The sequence below is a fragment of the Canis lupus genome, chromosome 5, assembly GCF_003254725.2.
Source record: "Canis lupus dingo isolate Sandy chromosome 5, ASM325472v2, whole genome shotgun sequence".
In the NCBI taxonomy this organism is placed as follows: Eukaryota; Metazoa; Chordata; class Mammalia; order Carnivora; family Canidae; genus Canis; species Canis lupus.
In genome coordinates, this window is record NC_064247.1 from 42,576,184 (window position 1) to 42,595,401 (window position 19,218).

Genomic DNA, 19,218 nt, shown 5'->3' on the forward strand with positions numbered 1-19,218 from the left:
GTTGTGTTTTCATTTTAACTTATCTCAATATTTTTTCTAATTTTCCTTATGATTTCTGCTTTGATACAGCAGTTGGTTAAGAGAAGGTTGTTCAATTTCCACATATCTGTGAACTTACTAGTTTTCCTTCTGTTATTGATTTTTAGTTTCATTCCATTTTGAGCAGAAAAGATACATCGAATGATTTCAGTTTTTAAAAACCTATTAAAATTTGTTCTGTAAAAAAAATAAAAATAATTTGTTCTGTAATCTAATTTATGGTCTTTTTTTTAAGAGAAAGAGAAAATGAGAGTGGGGGGCAGAGAGAGAGAATCTTAAGCAGGCCCCACACCCGGTGTGGAGCCTCACTCGGACTTGATCTAATGACCCAGAGAGCATGACCTGAGCCAAAACCAAGAGTTGAACATCTAATTGATTGAGACACCCAGATTCCCCTATGATCTAATATATGGTGTATCATAGAGAATGTTCCATGCACAGTTGAGAAAAATGTTTATTCTGCTGTTGTGGGGTATAGTGTCCTGCATATGTCTGTTATATGTCACTAGTTTATAGATTTGCTATTTGTAATTGATTTATAGTGTTGTTTATGTCCTCAAATTCCTTATTGATCTTTTGCCTAGTGCGTCCATTACTGAAAATGGGATATTGACATATCCCAATTTATTGTAGAAATATCTATTTCTCTCTTCAATTCTGTCAGTGTCTGTTTCACATATTTTGGGCTCTGTTGTTAGGTGCATGTATGTTTACAATCTTCTTGCTGTATCAAACTTTTTATTGATATATTTTGTCCTGTGTTTCTTATAACCTCTTTTGATTTAAGGACTATTTTGTCTGGCAATAATAACCACCTCAGCTCTGTTTTGGCTATTATTTCCATGGAATATACTTGTTAATTGTTTTTACTTACAATCTCTTTTTTGTTGTTGTTGTTGTTGTTTTTTTTTATCTAAAGAAAGTCTGTTGTAGACAGCAGATAGATGGATTTTTTTAATACAATCTGCAACTTCTCCCTTTTATTTATTTATTTTTTTTAAAGATTTTATTTATTTATTCATGAGAGACACAGAGAGAAGGAGAGGCAGAGAGACACAGGCAGAGGGAGAAGCAGGCTCCTCGCAGGAAGCCCGATGTGGGACTCGATCCCGGGTCTCCAGGATCAGGCCCTGGGCTGAAGGCGGCGCTAAACCGCTGAGCCACCCGGGCTGCCCAACTTCTCCCTTTTAATAGGAGAATTTAGTCCATTTACTTTTTTGAGATTTTTATTTATTTATTTGAGAGAATGGACAAGAGAGAGAGCATAAGCAGGAGGAGGGGCAGAGAGAGAAGGAGAAGCAGGCTTTCCGCTGAGCAGGAAGTCCAATGTGGGGCTCAATCCCAGCACTCCAGGATCATGACCCAAGCTGAAGGCAGATGCTACCCAGGTGCCCTAGTCCATTTACTCTGATACAATTATTGATAAAAAAGGATTTACTTCTGTCGGTTATCTGTTTTCTGTATGTCTTACAGGTTTTTTGTTCCTTAATTCCTCCTTTACTCCCCTTTTTTATATATAGTTGATTACCTGTAGTGTAACATTTAATTCACTTTTTATTTCCTCTTTTGTATTTTTAAAAGTTACTTTCTTAGTGGTTATCTTGGGGATTACAATTAACATCTTAAACCTATGACAACTTAATTTGAAGACTAACTTAGTTTCAATAATATACACTCTCTTTCTATATCTTTGTCCCCTCTCATTTATATTGCTATTGTCAGAGATTGCCTCTTTATACATTTTATGCCCATTAACATAGGTTTATAGTCATTGTTTTATGCATTGGTCCATTAAGTCATATAGAAAAAAAACAGAGGAGTTACAAACCACACAAAAAATACAATAATACTGGCTTTTATATTTACCTATGTAGTTACCTTTACCAATATCCCTTATCTATACTTATGACTGTGTTTATGTCTAGGATATTTTCATTTCAGCAAAAAAGATTCCCTTTCACATTCCTTGTAGGGCAGGAAATGGACTGGTAATGAACTCCCTCAGCTTCTGTTTATATGGAAATATCTTAATTTCTCCTTCATTCTTGAAGGATAGTTTGCTGGATATATACTTCTTGGTTGGCAAATCTTTCCTTTCAGGAGTTTAAATATATCATCCCACTGCCACCTGGTCTCATGGTTTCTGTGGAGTAAGTAGCTATTAATTTAATTGAAGATCACCTGTGTGTGACAAGTTGTGCTCTGTTGTAGGTTTTACAATTTTCTCTCTGTCTTTGGGTTACCACGTTTTGATTACAATGTGTCTCAGTGTGGGCTCTTTGAATTTAGAGACTTTGAGAGTTCACTGAGATTTTGGAATGTATACATTCATGTCTTTCCTAAGATTTGAAAAATTCTCAGCCATTATTTCTTCAAATATTGTTTATTCCCTCTCTCTCACTCTCTCTACACTTATGGTGGCATGTTTGATGGGGCCCCACAAGTTCCTTAGGTTCTGTTCACTTTTCCTCATTTTTAAAAATTTCTTTTTTTTAAAGATTTATTTATTGATTTATTTATTCATGATAGACAGACAGAGAGAGGCAGAGACAAAGGCAGAGGGAGAAGCAGGCTCCATGCCGGGAGCCGGATGCAGGACTCGATCTCGGGACTCCAGGATCATGCCCTGGGCCAAATGCAGGCCTGAGCCACCCAGGGATCCCATTTTTAAAAATTTCTGCATCTCCGATAACATAATTCAATTGTTTCATCTTCAGGTTCACTGATCCTTTCTTCTGCCTTAGCAAATCTGCCATTGAACCCCTTTAGTAAGTTTTTTTTTTTTCCTTTCAGTTATTGGACTTTACAATTCCAGAATTTGTGTTTGTTTCTATTTCTGAGTAGACTATTTTTTAGAGCAGTTTTGGGTTCACAGAAAAATAGAGTGGGAAATACAGAGAATTTATACCTCATACCTCCAAACATGCACAGCCTCCTATACTATCAACATCCTGTACTAAAGTGGTACATTTGTTACCACTGATGAATCTACAGTAATGCATCATTATCACACAAAGTCCATAAGTTTGTACTAACATTTACTTTTAGTATTGTGTATTCTATAGTATTTCACAAATAAATATAAGTACATGTATCCACCATGGTAGTATCAAACAGAATACTTTCAGTGCTATATAAAGTCCCCTCCTTTATCTCTCCCACCCCAAACCCCCAACAATCACTCATCTTTCTACTGTTTCTGTAGGTCTGCCTTTTCTAGAATATCATATAGCTAGAATCACACAGTAGCCTTTTGGGCTTGGCTTCTTTTAGCTACTAATATGCATTTAAGATTCTTTCATGTGTTTTCATGGCTGATAATTCATTTCTTTTTAGTGATGAGTAAATTCCACTGTTTGGATGTACTATAGTTTATTTATCCATTTACCTACTTTCTTCCAAGTTTTGGTTTCTTTTTTTTTTCTACAACCTCTATCTCTTTATTCATATTCTTATACATCATTCATGCTTTGTTTTTCTGATTTCCTTTAGTTCTTTGTCCATGATTTTCTTTAGCTCATGGAACATATTTAAGATAGTTAATTTAACATTTTTGACTAATGTTTCCAATGTCTAGACTCTCTCACGGATAATTTCTGTCAAATTCTTTTTTTCTGTGAATGTGTGATGCATATTTTTCTGTTTTTTAAAAATATATTTTGTAAGGTTTTTGAGAACTGAACATTTTGAGCATCACGTTGTAGTAATTCTAATTTTCCCATTCCTCAGGGATTTCTGTATCTTGCTTGTTGGTTGCTGCAGTCCATGTGTGGCTTTTCCAAACCATTTTTGCAAAGTAGGTATTTATTCTGTGTGTTCACTGAAGTTTCTGTTCCTTTATCTCTGCACTCAGCCAGTGACCTGAAAAAGACTTCCTTAAATGTCTAGCTCCCAAGAGTGGAGGAGAGTGCTGCCCCTTTAAGTCCCCTGGAAGTCACTTCAGCTGTTGGCAGTTGAAACAATGGCCACCAACCTGTGTGCTAGCCCCTCACTGATCTAAGAGCAGCAAACAGCAGTCAGAATCTACAATCTCAATATTTGTAGAACAAGGTCCTTATTGCCCATCTAGGGGACCAGCAATATGAGCAACTCTGCCCCACCCCACCCCCCGCCACTGCATACGTGAGGAATGGTAGCCACCACCATGAAATAGGCTGAAATGCACCAAAATTTCAAAAATTCACCAGTCTCTTCATCCAGCTCTTTCCTGGATAAGTTCAGAGTTCCAAAACAGTTACTTCAAGATGGTTGCTGCCAGCTTGATAGCTGTTAGGTGGAAAAGCAGATTACTAGAGCTTCTACTCTACCATCTTCCTGGACATTGCTCTCACATCCCAGTTTTGATTTGAGATGTCCATTGACGTCCTCACAAAACTCTGTGGATAACCTGCTTATTGTCAAAAAAGATTTTAGAATCTGCTCTTAATTTCTGGTTCCCCTAAATTCTATGATGATGGGTCATGGCTTGAGATTTTATTATATCAGACATCTGACTGGCTCTTTGAATCTGGAAGCTATGTCTTTGAAATCTGTTTTCTCTAGAATTCCCATTAGTTCAACCTTTGAACCTCTTGAAATAATTCCATAATTTTCATGTCTTTTCTCTCCCTATTGTCTCTCTTGGCTCCCAGTATGTTCTTTCTGCTTGTTTTGTTTGAGTTCTCTTTCAGATCAGGTGGCTCTTGATTCACAGCTCAGACTGAGGCAGAAAGAGCTGATTGGAAGTTCTGGGTAAACAAACAGGGCCGTTAATAAAGCAGCTTTGCTGTCAGATGGTCAAGGAGCAAACTTGATCATTTTCTTGAGAGAATCTCCCAGTCAGTGCCTTTAGGCCTCTTCCTTTGGATCAGTTTTCTCAGAATCTGCTGATTTCCTGCTGGCTGCAGGATGGGGAAGGAGACATTCTTAAAAACCTGGCCACAGCACTCCTCAGGTTGTGTTTTGGGGAGAGTGGACCTTATGGCTACCCTCAGCTGTGTCTCAGAAGACCCCCAAACTTTTGCTTGGTTTTTCCAGAGGCCATTACATGCTTGGGATGGGATTTACCTGGGGTCAGGCCCTCTTTGTATAAATTTCCAACCAGTCTTTCTTCCATTGTCTTGCCTTGCCATTCCCCACTGTCATTAAACTTGGTACCTCCAATTCCAGAGACTTCCTGGAGTTCTGTGGCTCAAATCAGCTTCCTTGTCCCTGAGACCTTTAACTAAAGTCAGTCATCCCAGGTCACATGCCTTCCATATTCCAAAGTATTGCTCACACCTGTCCCCTGCTGCAATAACTTTTTTCCATTCTCTTTCTCTTTGAGGACAGGTATCTTTTCTTCTCCTTTTAGTAGGGTTTCAGGAGGGAAGAAAGATAAGTCCATGTGTTTAAGCTGCTACATTAAACCAGGAGCCACTGGTCTTCTCCCAGCTTACTTTCAATGAAGAGTAAGCAAGCACCTTGCAAAATGTTTAAAAGGAGACATTTGGGGGTATGCCTGGGTGGCTTAGTCAATTAAGCATCTGCCTTCAGCTCAGGGTACAATCTCAGGGTCCTGATATCTGGCTCTTTGTCCTCCCTGATCAACGGGGGGCCTGCTTCTCCCTCTCCCCCACTTGTGTTCTCTTGCTCACTTGCTCTCTCAAATAAATAAATAAATCCATTAAAATATTGAAAAACTGGGCAGCCTGGGTGGCTCAGCGGTTTAGCGCCGACTTCAGCCCAAGGTGTGATCTTAGAGACCCAGGATCTAGTCCCACGTTGGGCTCCCTGTATGGAGCCTGCTTCTCCCTCTGCCTGTGTCTGTGTCTCTCAATCTCTCTCTGTGTCTCTCATGAATAAATAAATAAATAAAATATTTTTTAAAAATTGAAAAATTAAAAACTTCCGTCACATGAAGTTAAACTTTAAAAAAAAAAACAAAGGAAACATTTTTGGTGAAGCAAGTATCATGAAATCAGGCAGAAAATTATAGAAAAAGTGATGCATTCATATAAAGGAAGACTTAGCATACAAAACAAATGACTGATGGAGCCTCAACTGAGATGTGTTTCAGATATCTTGTGGCGCCAACAAAACAGGACACAAAGGTTCAAGAATGGGCAATAGTAACAACCGACAGTGATAAAAATCAGAGTACAAGTTACCTCTGGAAGTATTGGATGGGGAGGAGACCCAAGGGAGTCTTCAGGGTGCAAAAAATATCTATACCTTATACCTTGATGTGGGCTGTAGTGACACAGGTATATACATATGGAAAAATACATCAAGCTGCATACTTCAGATTTGTGCACTTTACACACATCATTGAGTGTGTCTCGTACTTCAGTAAAAAAGAAAAAATGGAAGAAAAGGACATTTATTGAATGCTTTCTGTACGCTAGCCACTGGCTAGATATGCTTTTCTTTTTCTTCACTTAATGAGCACCTACTATGTCCTGGGCACTATCTAGGTTCTGAGGACCCAGCAGTGAACAAAAAAATTAGAGTACTTGCCTGCATGATGCTCACAGATAATGGGGGAGACAGCATCCAATAGTCACAGTTATAAAAGTGAAGTGAAAGCGGTGACAAGTGAAGGACACATCACTGCACAGAAGAAGTGGTGTGTCTTAATCTGGGAAAGAGAATCAGGCTTTTCTGAGGAAATGAAATTGAAACAGTGATCTAAAGGATCAGGAGAAAATAGCCAGCAGAAGGGCAGGGAAGAAGAGCATTTTATGCAAAGGTACTGTGGTAGAAAGAACCACAGTAGGCAAAGAACAGGGCTGAGCAGGGCACAGGTAATCTGAGAGAGGGAGCCTCGAACAGCCATTTCACAAATACAGAAACTGAGGCTCGAGGGAATGAGGTGGCTGCCCCAGGCCCCCAGCAGATGCAGCTGGGGTTGGAAGCTAGCTTTGTCCGGTTCCTCCTCTGCTTGCTGAGACAAAGTAGAATGTGAGTGGGAGAGGCTATCTGTGTTCTGACCCGTAGCAGGGTGCCAGCTGCCCTCATGCTCCCTGCCTCTCAGCTCCACAGGGCCTGCGGATGGGGATGGCCATGGAGCCCTGCCCTGAAGAACAGTACTGGGATCCCCTGCTGAACATGTGCCTCTCTTGCAAACCCATCTGCAGCCATCAGATTCCTCGTACCTGTGCAGCATTCTGCAGTGAGTTCTGGGGCCTGAGCCCCATGGGCTGGATCACCCCTTCCTTCCCTCTAGAGGTCCCCCAGGCCCTATTGCGCTTGGGTGGCTGAGAAGGAGATGGTAGAAGGAGATGTAGAACATGGCACCTCTTTACCCCTCAATCTTTCTGCTCTGGCTACACTAGCCTCCTTGCAGTTTCTTGAACATGCTGTGGGGTTTTTTTTCTGCCTCAGGGCCTTTGCACATGTTGTACCCTATGCTTGGAATGCATTTCCCTGTTATTCTTCCCTCAGCTCCCTCTTACTCAACCTTCAGGTCTGAGGCCAAATGTCAGAAGTCTTACCTACCTGTCCAATAGAAATGAGGCCCTCCTTTGTTTTCCTCTGTTCTGACTTTCTTTTGAAATTTTTTATTATAGGAATTATTGCAGAAAGGATAGCATAATAAATCCATTTCTGCCAATCATCAGCTTTAAAAATCTGCTGTTTTATTCCCCAACCATTTTTTTGCTGGTATAGTGTAAAGTAAATCCAAGAATTCATATAATTTTACCTGTAAATACTAGATCATGAAGAGCCTTCAAAATACAACCTTTATCTCTTATCATCCCCGGCAATAATTCCTTAACACCCTCTGTATTCAGGCTATATCCAATTTTCTCTGATTGTCTTGAAAAAGATATTTTGTCTACTGTTCTTTTTTCATAACTTATTCTTTTCCTTGATGGAACTTCCCATGATTTGCGTAACGTTCTTTTGTGTGCATTTGTTTCATGTCTGTCTTGACCCTTTGGACCGCAAGTTCCTTTCCTTATTTGAATCTTGCACAATGCCTGACACATAGTGAGTGATTCATCAATACTGATTGAGTGGAGTTCAGAGAGGCTGAGTGACTTGCCCAAGCTCACACAGTGTAACAGTGGATTTAAACCAGGACTCTCTGACTTCAAAACCGTGACTCCGAACCACTATCCATTAATGAAGTGGAATACTTGTTGTATCACTCCACATATATTCATGGAACTCTCCAGCCCCTTGAAAATGGGAAACTGACATGATCCTTCAAGAGGGTCATCGTCTAATGGAAGAAATAAATACATTTCAACAGAGAAGGATAAAGTGCCATAAAATGCTACAATTGGGAGAGACCACCTATGGCTAATGGGTTAGGGAACAGGGAAGTGTTCCTGGAGTAAATGCCACCTGAGATAAATTGTTAAGAGTTGGCAGTCAGATGGTGGGAGGTGGCGGGGAGGATACTCTGGAAGGAGGACCCGTGTGGATGAAGGCATGGACATAGAAAAACACAGTAGGGAGTACCAAGGCCCAGAGGGGAAGTTTTTGAGGTTGGGTAGTGAGAGTTGGTGGGTCTAGGGAGCTCAGACACCACCTGCAACAGCCACAATGGGGGCCTGAGGAGGGGAGGAGGTCATACATAAAACCCTAGGAACACCACTGCTGTCCTGTCAACTCCGTCCCATGAGTGGCACATCTGGCTTAGTGGAATCCCCGGGCAGAGCCAGGGCAAGAAGAGGTCATTGATCCCATCTGAGTCTTCCCTCAGGTCCCAGTTTCACCATCTTCCTGGTCTTTTCCTTTACTCTTTCAAGGACGTAAGAGTTGGTGTGTTTGTGTTGCAAAAAGGCACAAATGAATATTTTACTTAAACTTTCCATTAACCCAGCATTTATTTATTATGCATCAGGCATTATGCCAGGAACCTCAAATCCTCATGGCAACTTTAAGAAGTCAATATCAGGGCAGCCCCGGTGGCGCAGCGGTTTGGCGCCACCTGCAACCTGGGGTGTGATCGTGGGGACCCGGGATCGAGTCCCACGTCGGGCTCCCTGCATGGAGCCTGCTTCTCCCTCTGCCTGTGTCTCTGCCTCTCTCTCTCTCTGTGTCTATGAATAAATAAATAAAATCTTAAAAAAAAAAGAAGTCAATATCATTATTACCTCTGTCTTGGAAATGAGGAAACTGAGGCATGGAAACTCTACAACCTGCAAGGGTAGACTAAGGATGCTCTCAAATCTGATTGGCCTTGAAGCCTGTGTTCTTACCTGCTATCTTTCACTACCTCTGAAATGTGCCCTTAAAATCTCCAGTGTGAGTCACATTTTCATATAAATAGAATCTTAGCTTAAAGATAAGGGAGGGGATCCCCGGGTGGCTCAGAGGTTTAGCGCCTGCCTTTTGGCCCGGGGCGTGATCCTGGAGTCCCGTGATCGAGTCCCACGTCGGGCTCCTGGCATGGAGCCTGCTTCTCCCTCTGCCTGTGTCTCTGCCTCTCTCTCTCTCTCTCTGTCTATCATAAATTAATAAATAAATCTTAAAAAAAAAAAAGATAAGGGAAACCTGCCCTGTGAAAGTATAGATTTCTGTTTTGCACTCAAAATTGCTCTTTTAAAGCAAGCGTGATTCATTTCTTTAGTTTGCTTGGCTTCTGCATTTTGGCACTGATGGCTGTTTAGGTTCTTATAATTCTCATTCATTAAGACAGAAGAAACATGAGTGCCCGGGTAGCTCAGTCAGTAAAGCATCTGCCTTCAGCTCAGGTTGTGATCCCCGGGCCCTGGGATTGAGTCCTGCATGGGGCTCCCTGTTCAGCAAGGCACCTCTGCTTTTCCCTCTCTCTCTGCCCCTTCCACCTGCACTTGATCTTGCTCTCTTTTTCAAATAAATCAATAAAAAGGCTTAAAAATACAGAAGAAACACTATTATTTTGAGCTTTCCCATTTTCTTTCCAGCCTCCTCCCTCAACCTGCTGAGGTGGTTTCTAGCTTCCTTCTCCAATCCTTATGTTAATAAGAAATATGTTTCTCCTTTATGAAGTTTGAAAAGTGCAATGAAGAACTTAATGAAAATGAAGAACTTAATGTAATAACCTAGATTTCAATTTTGAAAGATAACTGGAAAATTCTTATATGCTTAGAAACTAAGAAATGCACTTTCAAGTAATCCATAGTTCGGAGACGAAGTAATAATGAAAACTGAAAACATTGAAAGTAGATACAGGAAAAATACTACGTGTCAAATTATATACTGCAGAGATGCCTGGGTGGCTCAGTGGTTGAGCATCTGCCTTTGACTCAGGGTGTGATCCCAGGGTCCAGGGATCGAGTCCCACATCGGGCTCCTTGCATGGAGCCTGCTTCTCCCTCTGCCTGTGTCTCTGCCTCTCTCTGTGTGTCTCATGAATAAATAAATAATATCTTTTTTTTTTAATGTATACATTGCAGCTAAAATAGAACTTAGAGGACAATGTATAGCCTTCCATTTACATATTGGGAAAGGAGTTGCACTACTCTGGAATTGCTTTTGGGGAATTGAATCATAATTTTTGTAAACTGTGATGCCCTTGAAGGCCAACTTCACAGGGCCTGCAGGTCTTCCCCAGTAGCATCACTCATTTCTGTCTCCTAGAGTCACTCAGTTGCCGCAAGGAGGAAGGCAGCTACTATGACCAGCTCCTGAGGAACTGCATCAGCTGTGCCTCCATCTGCGGACGTCACCCCAAGCAATGCACATATTTCTGTGAGAACAAGTTCAGGAGCCACGTGAACCTCCCACCAGAGCTCAGGAGACAGCGACCTGGGGAAGCTGAAACCAGGTCAGACAACTTGGGAAGGTACCAGGGAACAGAGCACAGAGGCTCGGAGGCAGGTAAGCTCCCCCCCTCCTCCCAGGTCGGCTGGCATAGTGTCTGAGGATCCCAGCGGGTGGAATGCGGAGTGCCAGGCATAAATAACAATGGTCTGCAAAACAGGAAGTCCAGAGTCCAGGCAAATGGCCAGAAGGCAGGGGAGGGTCATTTCAGGATAGAAAAAAATTTTAAGCAAAATATCTAGACGTCTGTGGGCCCAAAGGATGCAGGAGGAAAAAAGGTCTGATCATTGAGAGCTTATAACAGAGGCTAAATGAGTTCTGAAAACACAGATCTGAAAATAACCAGCAGAGCTAACCTCGTGAGCAAGATCTCTGATTCCATTTAAAGACAATGGGGACTTCCTAAGAATGAGAAGGAAAGAAGTATTACAAAACGATTGATAGTAGGGATTGGCCACTTGGGACGTAATGAGAAGGGTCCCTTGAACTGGGCATCTACTAAGTGTGGAGCATTGAAAGTGTCTAATTATCCTCCCAGAAAACAGCTCTTAGCTTACCTACCCTGCTCTGTGGTGTCAGAAAGGATGGGACAGGAATGCCATGTAGATCAATAAACACTTGCCTTAGTTACACTGCTCTCAGTCTATCAGTGGAGAGACAAGAAGCCCGAAGCTCCTGGAGCTATGACTGGTTTCTTTCCTCTGTTGTGACTTTCTTCACTTCATTTCCATGGCTCCAGATCCTAGTGCCAAGATACCAAAGGGAGGGAAGGTATCATGTGCCCTGATAATAGAAGTTGCCCATCCCCAAATTCTACTTGGTTAGACTGTGGTCTTTTACTCCTTTCTGTTCTCTTGTCAGTAAGTGGTTGCTGTGTAACAAACAGTCCCAAAAAATCAGTGGCTTATAATTCTCATGTGTCTGGGTTTGGGCTGGGGTCAGCTGGGTTCAGTTGGCTCAGCTAGAGGTGGCTCTGCACCATGTGTCTCTTATCCTATTCCTGGGACCAGCAGACTGACAAGGCATGTCCCTCTCATGATGGCAGAAGTGTAAGAGGTAGAAACACAAAGCTTGCTGTCACTAGGCTGGGGACATGCACTACATCCTCACTGCTGAATCGCAAAGCCAATCAGATTCAACAGAGGCTACCTTTTGGTGGGAGGAGATATAGAGAACTTGTAGCCATGGTGAGTTTGTGGCTGATTTTAATCTAGCACAGCCTCTCTCTCCTGAGAACTGTAGATTAACATGCAGAAGGGCATGGATACGAGAGGGAGTGATGTACAGAATCAGGAAGTAGGGCTGGGGGTGGGGGCAGACCTGCTCCTCCAGCATCTGGTGACCATGTTTGTCCAACCTACACTTGGCGATGTCTTTGGATTCTTCCAGCCAAAAACCTAGAACTTTCCCATCTTTGATGCATTAAGGTTCCCTTCAGATCAATTCTGCCATTTTGCAGATCGAGAAACTGAGCCTCAAAATTCAGAGTGATTTCTGAGAGTCGTACAATGAGTGCATGAGCAATGCTGAGCTGGGATTCAGGCCAGGTCTATGGGTGCCAAAGTGTATCCACTTTGCAAGATCAAAAATCCCAGAGTGGCATTCATGGGACTGTCACTTCCTGAGCGTCACCTGCCGCCCGTGGGACATGATTAGCTATTCTTGTTTGTGACTCCCCACCAAGCCTCATCCCTGGAGGGCACTGGGTAGAATCTGGGAGCCTCATCTTGGCTCCAGGGATAGATTCCTCAGGATGTGCGGATGAGGGTGTGTGAGAGCATGGTGGGGAGCCAGTGGGGTCAACATGACAGGTCATGCCCGAGCCTGCAGCGTTAGCTGTCCCATTCGTACTATGGCAGAGCCGAGGAGACCACATGCCCTCGCAGGGACTCGGTGGCTTAATGACCGTCTTGCTGTGGCCTTAATGACTGGAGGTTTGGGTCCGTTCTGGTCTCCTCTGACATGTGGGTGTGCTGGTGGGGCCGGAGCTGGGCTTGGGGGATGATGAGCAGGAAGCAGCAGGGCCCACACTGGGAAGGCTAGTTGTGCACCTGTCTGAGAGCATGGACTGGAGGATGCCATGTGGCCAGGCTGCCTCTGGCTGCAGCCAGCGGTGGAGCCAATGTGATCCCATCTCTCTGGGAGCTCCCCCAAGCCTGCCATCCCCCCTGCTAAGTCCCCATCCCTGCCAGGCCCCACCTCCAGCCTTCTCTACATCTCTTGTGCAGTCTTTCCAGATCATCATTCCTTCGTTTGACACATCGCTGTGAGGCTTTGCTGTGCATGGGTGAGTTGGCAAGAGCAAGGCAGATCCTGTCCCTAACCCCATAGAAGTCACAGTCCAATGGGAGAGACAGACAATAGACAAGACTCAGGCAACAATGAATTCATCTCCGTGCATGGTGGCAATGTCACCCACCAGGGGTGCGATGGGGGCAAGGCAGGCAGTCTTCTCTGAGGAGGGGCTTTCAAGGAGGACTAGAGCGATGCTGGAGGCCGTGGAGCCAGACCCCAGTTGCATCCCTCACCAACTGTGGGGCCTTGAGCAAGTTACTTAACCTCTCTGAGCCTTGGTTCTGTGAGAATGAGGTCATACATCTTCACGGAGTCATTGTGAAGATTACAAGAGAACGGTCATCAGGATCGATGAGTGCCCACCAAGCACATGGCAACTGCTCATTTAAAAAGAAAAACGTGTGTTTAAGAGACAAAGTGGAGGGAGAGTATTCCAGGCAGAGGGAACAGCAATGCTGTACAGATGCTCAGTAGTAAAGTTGCTGTGCCGTGAAGAGGATCTCTGCTAGAAGGGAAATCCGAGGAGAATGACACTTCATCTCTGCATCAGAGGCTCCCAGCCTGATGGCAGGGACCGCAGAGGCAGGAGGGACCCCCACCAGAAAGTGTGGCTGCTTTGAATGTTGAGATTGATGATACCACCCACTGGCCTTGAGGGTATAGAAGTCTCGTGGTCCACATAGTGAGGCATTCAAGGGAGCAAGCTGGACAGCTGACATGATGAAGGAGCCCTGGCTGGGGTTTCATTGTGGGCAGGGGTGGCCAGGTGACAGTTCCCATGTGCAGGGGGACATGTAGGGTTGGCATCTGCCACTGGCACTGAGGGCGGGAGCCCCTCGATTTTCCTGTCAGCTGGCCCGGTGTGGTGCAGAGTGTGGAGCTCGGAACATCAACATACGGGGTCCTGCTGCTAGCTCAGGGACACTCTCGGAGGGCTCAGCAAGGTGGAGGGAATGTCCCCTCTCCCTGAGCAGATGGCACGGCCAGGGGCTGCTCGGCTTCTAGGGAAAGGCAGGTGGGCACTGGGCTCAAGGGTGGAGGGAACAGAGGAGCACCCAGGGCCCTGGGGGAGGATCAGACACTCGATGACAGAGGGTCCTATCTGCCAGGCTGGGGACACTGCCGCATTCCTGGAGGCAGGGCAGCCACAGGCCCAGAGCGTGGGGACTAGGCTGCAGGGAGATCCCCCGGGGCCCCTGGAGGGTGGACCCTGGCGAAGGCAGAAGGGACCCCGAGAGGCTGTTTGGGCTGTTGACAAGGGCCTGGATCGTCCTCGAGGGGCGGTGCAATGGCGCGGGCTGGGGGGCGACGGAAGGGCCCTCAGGTCCGGACCGGGGTGGAGGCGTCGAGCACGGCAAGCTGCTCGGGCTCTGGGACGACCCGGCACCGGGGAGCCAGGCTGCGAAGCATTTTAAAGCGCATCAAGCAAAGCACATAGGGTTACGGAGACGCCAATGATGTCGAGACACTATTCACGATAGCATCTCGAAATACTAAATGAAATCACACGTTAAATCAAAATATTACCGCGGTGTTGCACAAATCAGAACGAACCTGTGCGCCTCCAGCAACGCGGCCGATGGCCAGGCGGAGCGGCGGGCTGGATGCGGACAGCGGGTCCAGACCACGCTAAGCTCAGAGGCGGCGCAGGCTGCTGAAGCCACGGCGCGGGGTGCAGAGATACCCCGGGTTCCGCAATGGACAAAGCCACACTCCTGCTCATACCACGTGGGGCTGCAGCCTCCACGTGCAGCGGAAGCAAAGGCTAAATCTCAGGGGCCATCGGTGGGGTTAACGACGTGTTTTTCTCATCCACGTCCACGGAACCCCCAGACTCTCCACGGGCCCCCGGGGTCCAGGTTAAGTGCTCTGGGCGTGTTGGCAGCAGGGCGCTATGCCAGCCTGCCAGCACCTGGATTCCAGCCCACCTCCCTGGGAGACCCGGAGAAGCTTCTGGACCACCTGTGCCTAACAGTCCCCACCTGCAATGATGATAAATGCACCGACCTCCCGGGGCTCTCTGGAGGCCTCCATGGCTCTGATCTGGGGGCACAGACCTGGTTGGGTGGGAAAAGCACAATGTGGGTCCCTTCCTGGGCCGGCTGCATTAGTGTCCTGTGGCTGCTCTGAAACTGGGGCACACATGTCCTCTCTCGCTGTTCTGGAGGCTGGAAGGTTGATACTCGAGGGGCTGGCAGGGCTGTGCTCCCTCCAAGGCTCCAGGGGAGGCTCTTTCCTTGCCCCTTCCCGCTGCTGGCGCCCTGAGGCAGCCTTCCCTCAGTCCCTGCCTCCGTCCTCATGGTCCTCATGCGGCCTCACTGTGCGACCGTCCTTTCTCCTCTTATAGGGGCACCTGTCACTGAATTTAGGGCTCACCCATATCCAGATGACCTCTTCTTGAGGTCAACTGAATTACACAAACTTTCTTCTTTCCAAATAAGGTCACAGTTGCAGGTTCCGAGGGGGCATCTCTTTGGGGGGATGGAAGGAATCAGGGTTGTGGGGAGGGAGCTGGAAGGAGGCTTGGTCCCTCCTTCCTACAGACAACCCTCCCTGGCTGAGCAGTGGAGGAGTGGGGACACTTGGGGATGAGCAGCAGCATCAGCCCCCCAGGCCTACCTGCCTCGTATACATTTATTTGCACCACCTTGCAGATGCCAAGCAATGCTGGCAGGAATCCCATTCCCCATTTTACAGAGAAAATTGAGGGCTGAGGAAGCTGAGGGCAGTGTCCAAAGCCACATTCAACTCAAGCAGTTGTGGCTGCAGGGCTCTCGGCTCCATCCATCTGAGGCCGTGCCACCTGGGTCCCCGGTCCACAGAGGCCGCTTTGCTCTGCCCCTACGTGACGAGCCATAACATTGACCACCTGGCCACCGGAGCCGGAGCCGGGGACCGCAGCAGTCTGGGGAAATTCTATTTTTAGATGTGAGAAGGCTTAGAAGGCAGTAAAACAAAACAAAACAAAAACAAAAACCCGCTTGGAAATAAACTGCCCCAGCGGAGGGCCAGCCTGGCTCCGGCGGCCAGAAGCTGTGTGTGGTGCCCTCTGCAGGTGGTTCTCGGGACCTGCACCTCCAGGGGCTGTGTCCTCAGGACTGTATTTCAGGACCAGAACAGAGAATGCATCCCTTTTACCCATGATAACTTTGCTTTTTTTTTTTTTTTTTTTTTTTTTTAATTCATAGAGACACACACACACACAGAGAGAGGCAGAGACACAGGGAGAGGGAGAAGCAGGCACCATTCAGAGAGCCTGACGTGGGACCCGATCCAGGGTCTCCAGGATCACGCCCTGGGCTGCAGGTGGCGCTAAACCGCTGGGCCACTGGGGCTGCCCCCACGATAACTTTGACTGTGTCCCTTTGCTCCCGGGGTCAGCAGAGAGGGAAGGACGGGGCAAGGCCTCTCTGCCCTGTGGGGGTTGGGGCACTGAGGGCCAAGAGAAGGCAACTTCTGAGGTCGTGACTCAAGAGACCTTCGTGATTGAACATAGGAGGGCAGAGAAGGGCACACACACACCCTCCACCCCAGGAGCGTCTTGGTGCTCCCAGCTGCCAGACGCAGGGCCAGGCCCCATTCAGGTGGTACAGAAAGAAGCAGGGGACGGCTCTCCCGTTCATGGGACCTCCAGCTGCTGGGACTCTATGACTTCCTTGGCCTTCTGGTCGGCCTTTACAAGGCCCTTTGGACATGTGGGAGACCAGAGCAGCTTCGAGTCCTTTCTCTGTTTTGAATAGATGACACACATACAAATCATTTAGAAAAGAAAAGGAAGAGGGGCGCCGAGGAGGCTGTTGGTTGAGTGTCCGACTCTTGGTCTCAGTTCAGGTCTTTGAGATCGAGCCCCATGTCGGGCTCTATACTGGGCATGGGACCTACCTTCCCACATTTCCTCATCTAGGGCACATCTTCAGCTTCTTATGTGGTTCACACCGCTGCTGGCATCCAAAGTGCTCACCTCCTGCTTTTGCTGCATACCTCTTGGGGATTGGGCCATTTTAGGACGACCCAGGCTGCGGCTCTGAACAAAGCTCCAGCAAACCCTGTGTCTGTGTGGGTGGGATGTGGCCCTGGAAGTGAAGTTGGGGAATCCACGGGAATCGGGAAAGGGTGTTCCCCATGTTGGTAGATGGTGCCAAATGGCCCTCAAACTTCTCCCCCTAGCACTACCACTAAACGAGGTGCTCTTGTGAGATAGATGGGACACCTGTACTTTTAACCTGTGCTTCCCTTCCTCGTTCGGGGGCTCTGAAGCATGTACTAGGGACAAGTCACCAGCAGGTCCGCGGGAAGCCGCAGATCGCTGCTTCTGGCCGAGGGGTGAAGAGCAGTGGGGACTAGCCCCTCACTCCCTCAGGAGCACAATCTCCATGCTGTTTGTCTACTGCAGCCTCCAAAAGCCACCAAAAACTTAGTGGCCTACAAATAACCCCTTCATTATCTTGCAGGGTTCTGTGGGTTCCTGGGCTCAGCTGGGCAGGTCTGGTGTCCACTTGGGGTTTGTGTGCAGCCGCAGGCAGGTGGTGGGAGGATGGAGTCACTTGGAGGCTTGGCTCCAAGTGGGAGGCTGGGCTGACCGGGCCACGCTCCTCCCCACGTGACCTCTCCCTGGGCAGAAGCCAGGGCTGCCAGGCCTTCGGAGGGCTCAGACCAGGACGGGCACAGAGGGCACTGCTGCCTCCCACTGGCTGCAGGGAGGCCCAGCCCAGCCATTTTGAAGGGAGGCTACGAATGGGAGGCGGTTCTTTGGGGACCATCTGGGAATACGTGCTGCCAGGTTTGGGTGTTAGAATTCGTGCTGAGAACATCTGAACTATGCAGCTGTTTAGACTCTCCTTGAATCTACGTGGCAGTTCATTTGTACCCAGCAATCTGGCGGCCAGGCATTCCAGCTCTGACGTGAATGAAGGCTGCTGGCCTCTCCCCTGTGGATTCAGTGATCTGATGTCATTTTGTGTCAGAGGCGAGTAGGAGCAGTAGACAGACAGAAAGACCTGGAAGTTGGGAAATGGGAACGGTTTCCTGGCTCTGCCCTCTGCCCTATGACCCTTCCCTGCTTCCTTTTTCCTCTGAGGGCCTTGGTCTCCAGATCTGTAGCACCCGAGTATAGTGGGTGTGCCCTGCTGGGGGTCCTTTGCTTCCCCCTGCCCCATGGCCTTCTTGAGCTCTGGGCAAGGGGCACAAAGGACAGCACTGCCCAGAGCCCCTGTTCTCCCTCTGTAAATGTCGGGGTGGCACCTGCCAGTTCTGTCACTTTATAAAACTCGGGATTCTGAGGCACGTGTGTAGGGAGTGGTGTCCTTCTCGTTGCCTCTGTGTGGCCAGCCCAGAACACTGGCCCAGAGCCCATCAGACCTACTCCCAGTGGCATCTGTGACCAGGAACAGTGTGACTCTAAATCGGTTTTGTCACCTGCAAAATGGAATGTAAAATGGTGCAGCCACTGCTGGACATTCCCCAAAAACTTAAACAGAGAATTACCATCTGACCCAGAGATTCCACTCCTAGGTATAACCCAAGAAAACTAAAAACATGTGTCTGCATGAAAACTTGCATGCAAATGTTCACAGCAGCACTATTCACAATAGCAAAACATGGCAACAACCCACACGTCCATCGGCAGATGAACGGCTAAACATGTTATGACCATACAATGGAGCATGATTCAGCCATAGGAAGGAGTACAGTCCTGCCACACACGACAGTGTGGATCAGCCTTGAAAACATGCTCAGCGAAAGCAGCCAGATGTAGAAGGACACAACTTGTATGATTCCATTCATATGAAATGCCCAGAATAGATATCACAGAGACAGTAGATTAGGGGCTGTCAGGGTCTGGGGCAAGGGACATTCAGAGTGACTACTAGTGAGTTCACAGGTAATGGAAACTTCTCCCAATCAGATGGTGGTGACGGTTACTGAACCTCGTGAATATACTAAAACCCACTGAGTTGCTCACTTTAGAATGAAGAATTTGATGCATATGAGTTCTATCTCAATACCCAAAGGTGGAGTCATCAATCCTCCTTCCCAGGAGCAGAGGAATCACGGGGGCCACTCCCCAGAGGGCCTGCACGTAGTAACGTAGTAAGGGCTCAGGGGGTCATCCACATCATCAGTGTATTACATACATGTATTGACTCTGGCCCATCTGTCCTTCCA

At 47.0% G+C, this 19,218-nt stretch overlaps 2 protein-coding genes across 5 annotated transcripts in view; one reads left to right on the forward strand and one right to left on the reverse strand.

The window, feature by feature from the left end:
- TNFRSF13B (TNF receptor superfamily member 13B) overlaps nt 1–19,218 on the forward strand; it is a 33,785-nt gene that overhangs the window by 12,667 nt on the left and 1,900 nt on the right. For 2 of the 4 annotated variants that reach the window (XM_025428104.2, XM_035716937.1), the window contains 2 exons: nt 7,034–7,171; nt 10,576–10,815. In XM_025428104.2, coding sequence (XP_025283889.1) covers nt 7,034–7,171; nt 10,576–10,815 — 378 coding nt within the window. Of the gene's footprint in view, nt 1–3,789; nt 3,836–7,033; nt 7,172–10,575; nt 10,816–19,218 lie in introns of those variants that run through there. The other 2 variants (XM_049109512.1, XM_025428105.2) reach the window with 2 other exon arrangements.
- USP22 (ubiquitin specific peptidase 22) overlaps nt 16,264–19,218 on the reverse strand; it is a 62,046-nt gene continuing 59,091 nt past the window's right edge. The window contains exon 14 of the mRNA XM_035716928.2: nt 16,264–16,780. The gene's annotated coding sequence lies outside the window, so the exon portion shown is untranslated. The remainder of the gene's footprint in view (nt 16,781–19,218) is intronic.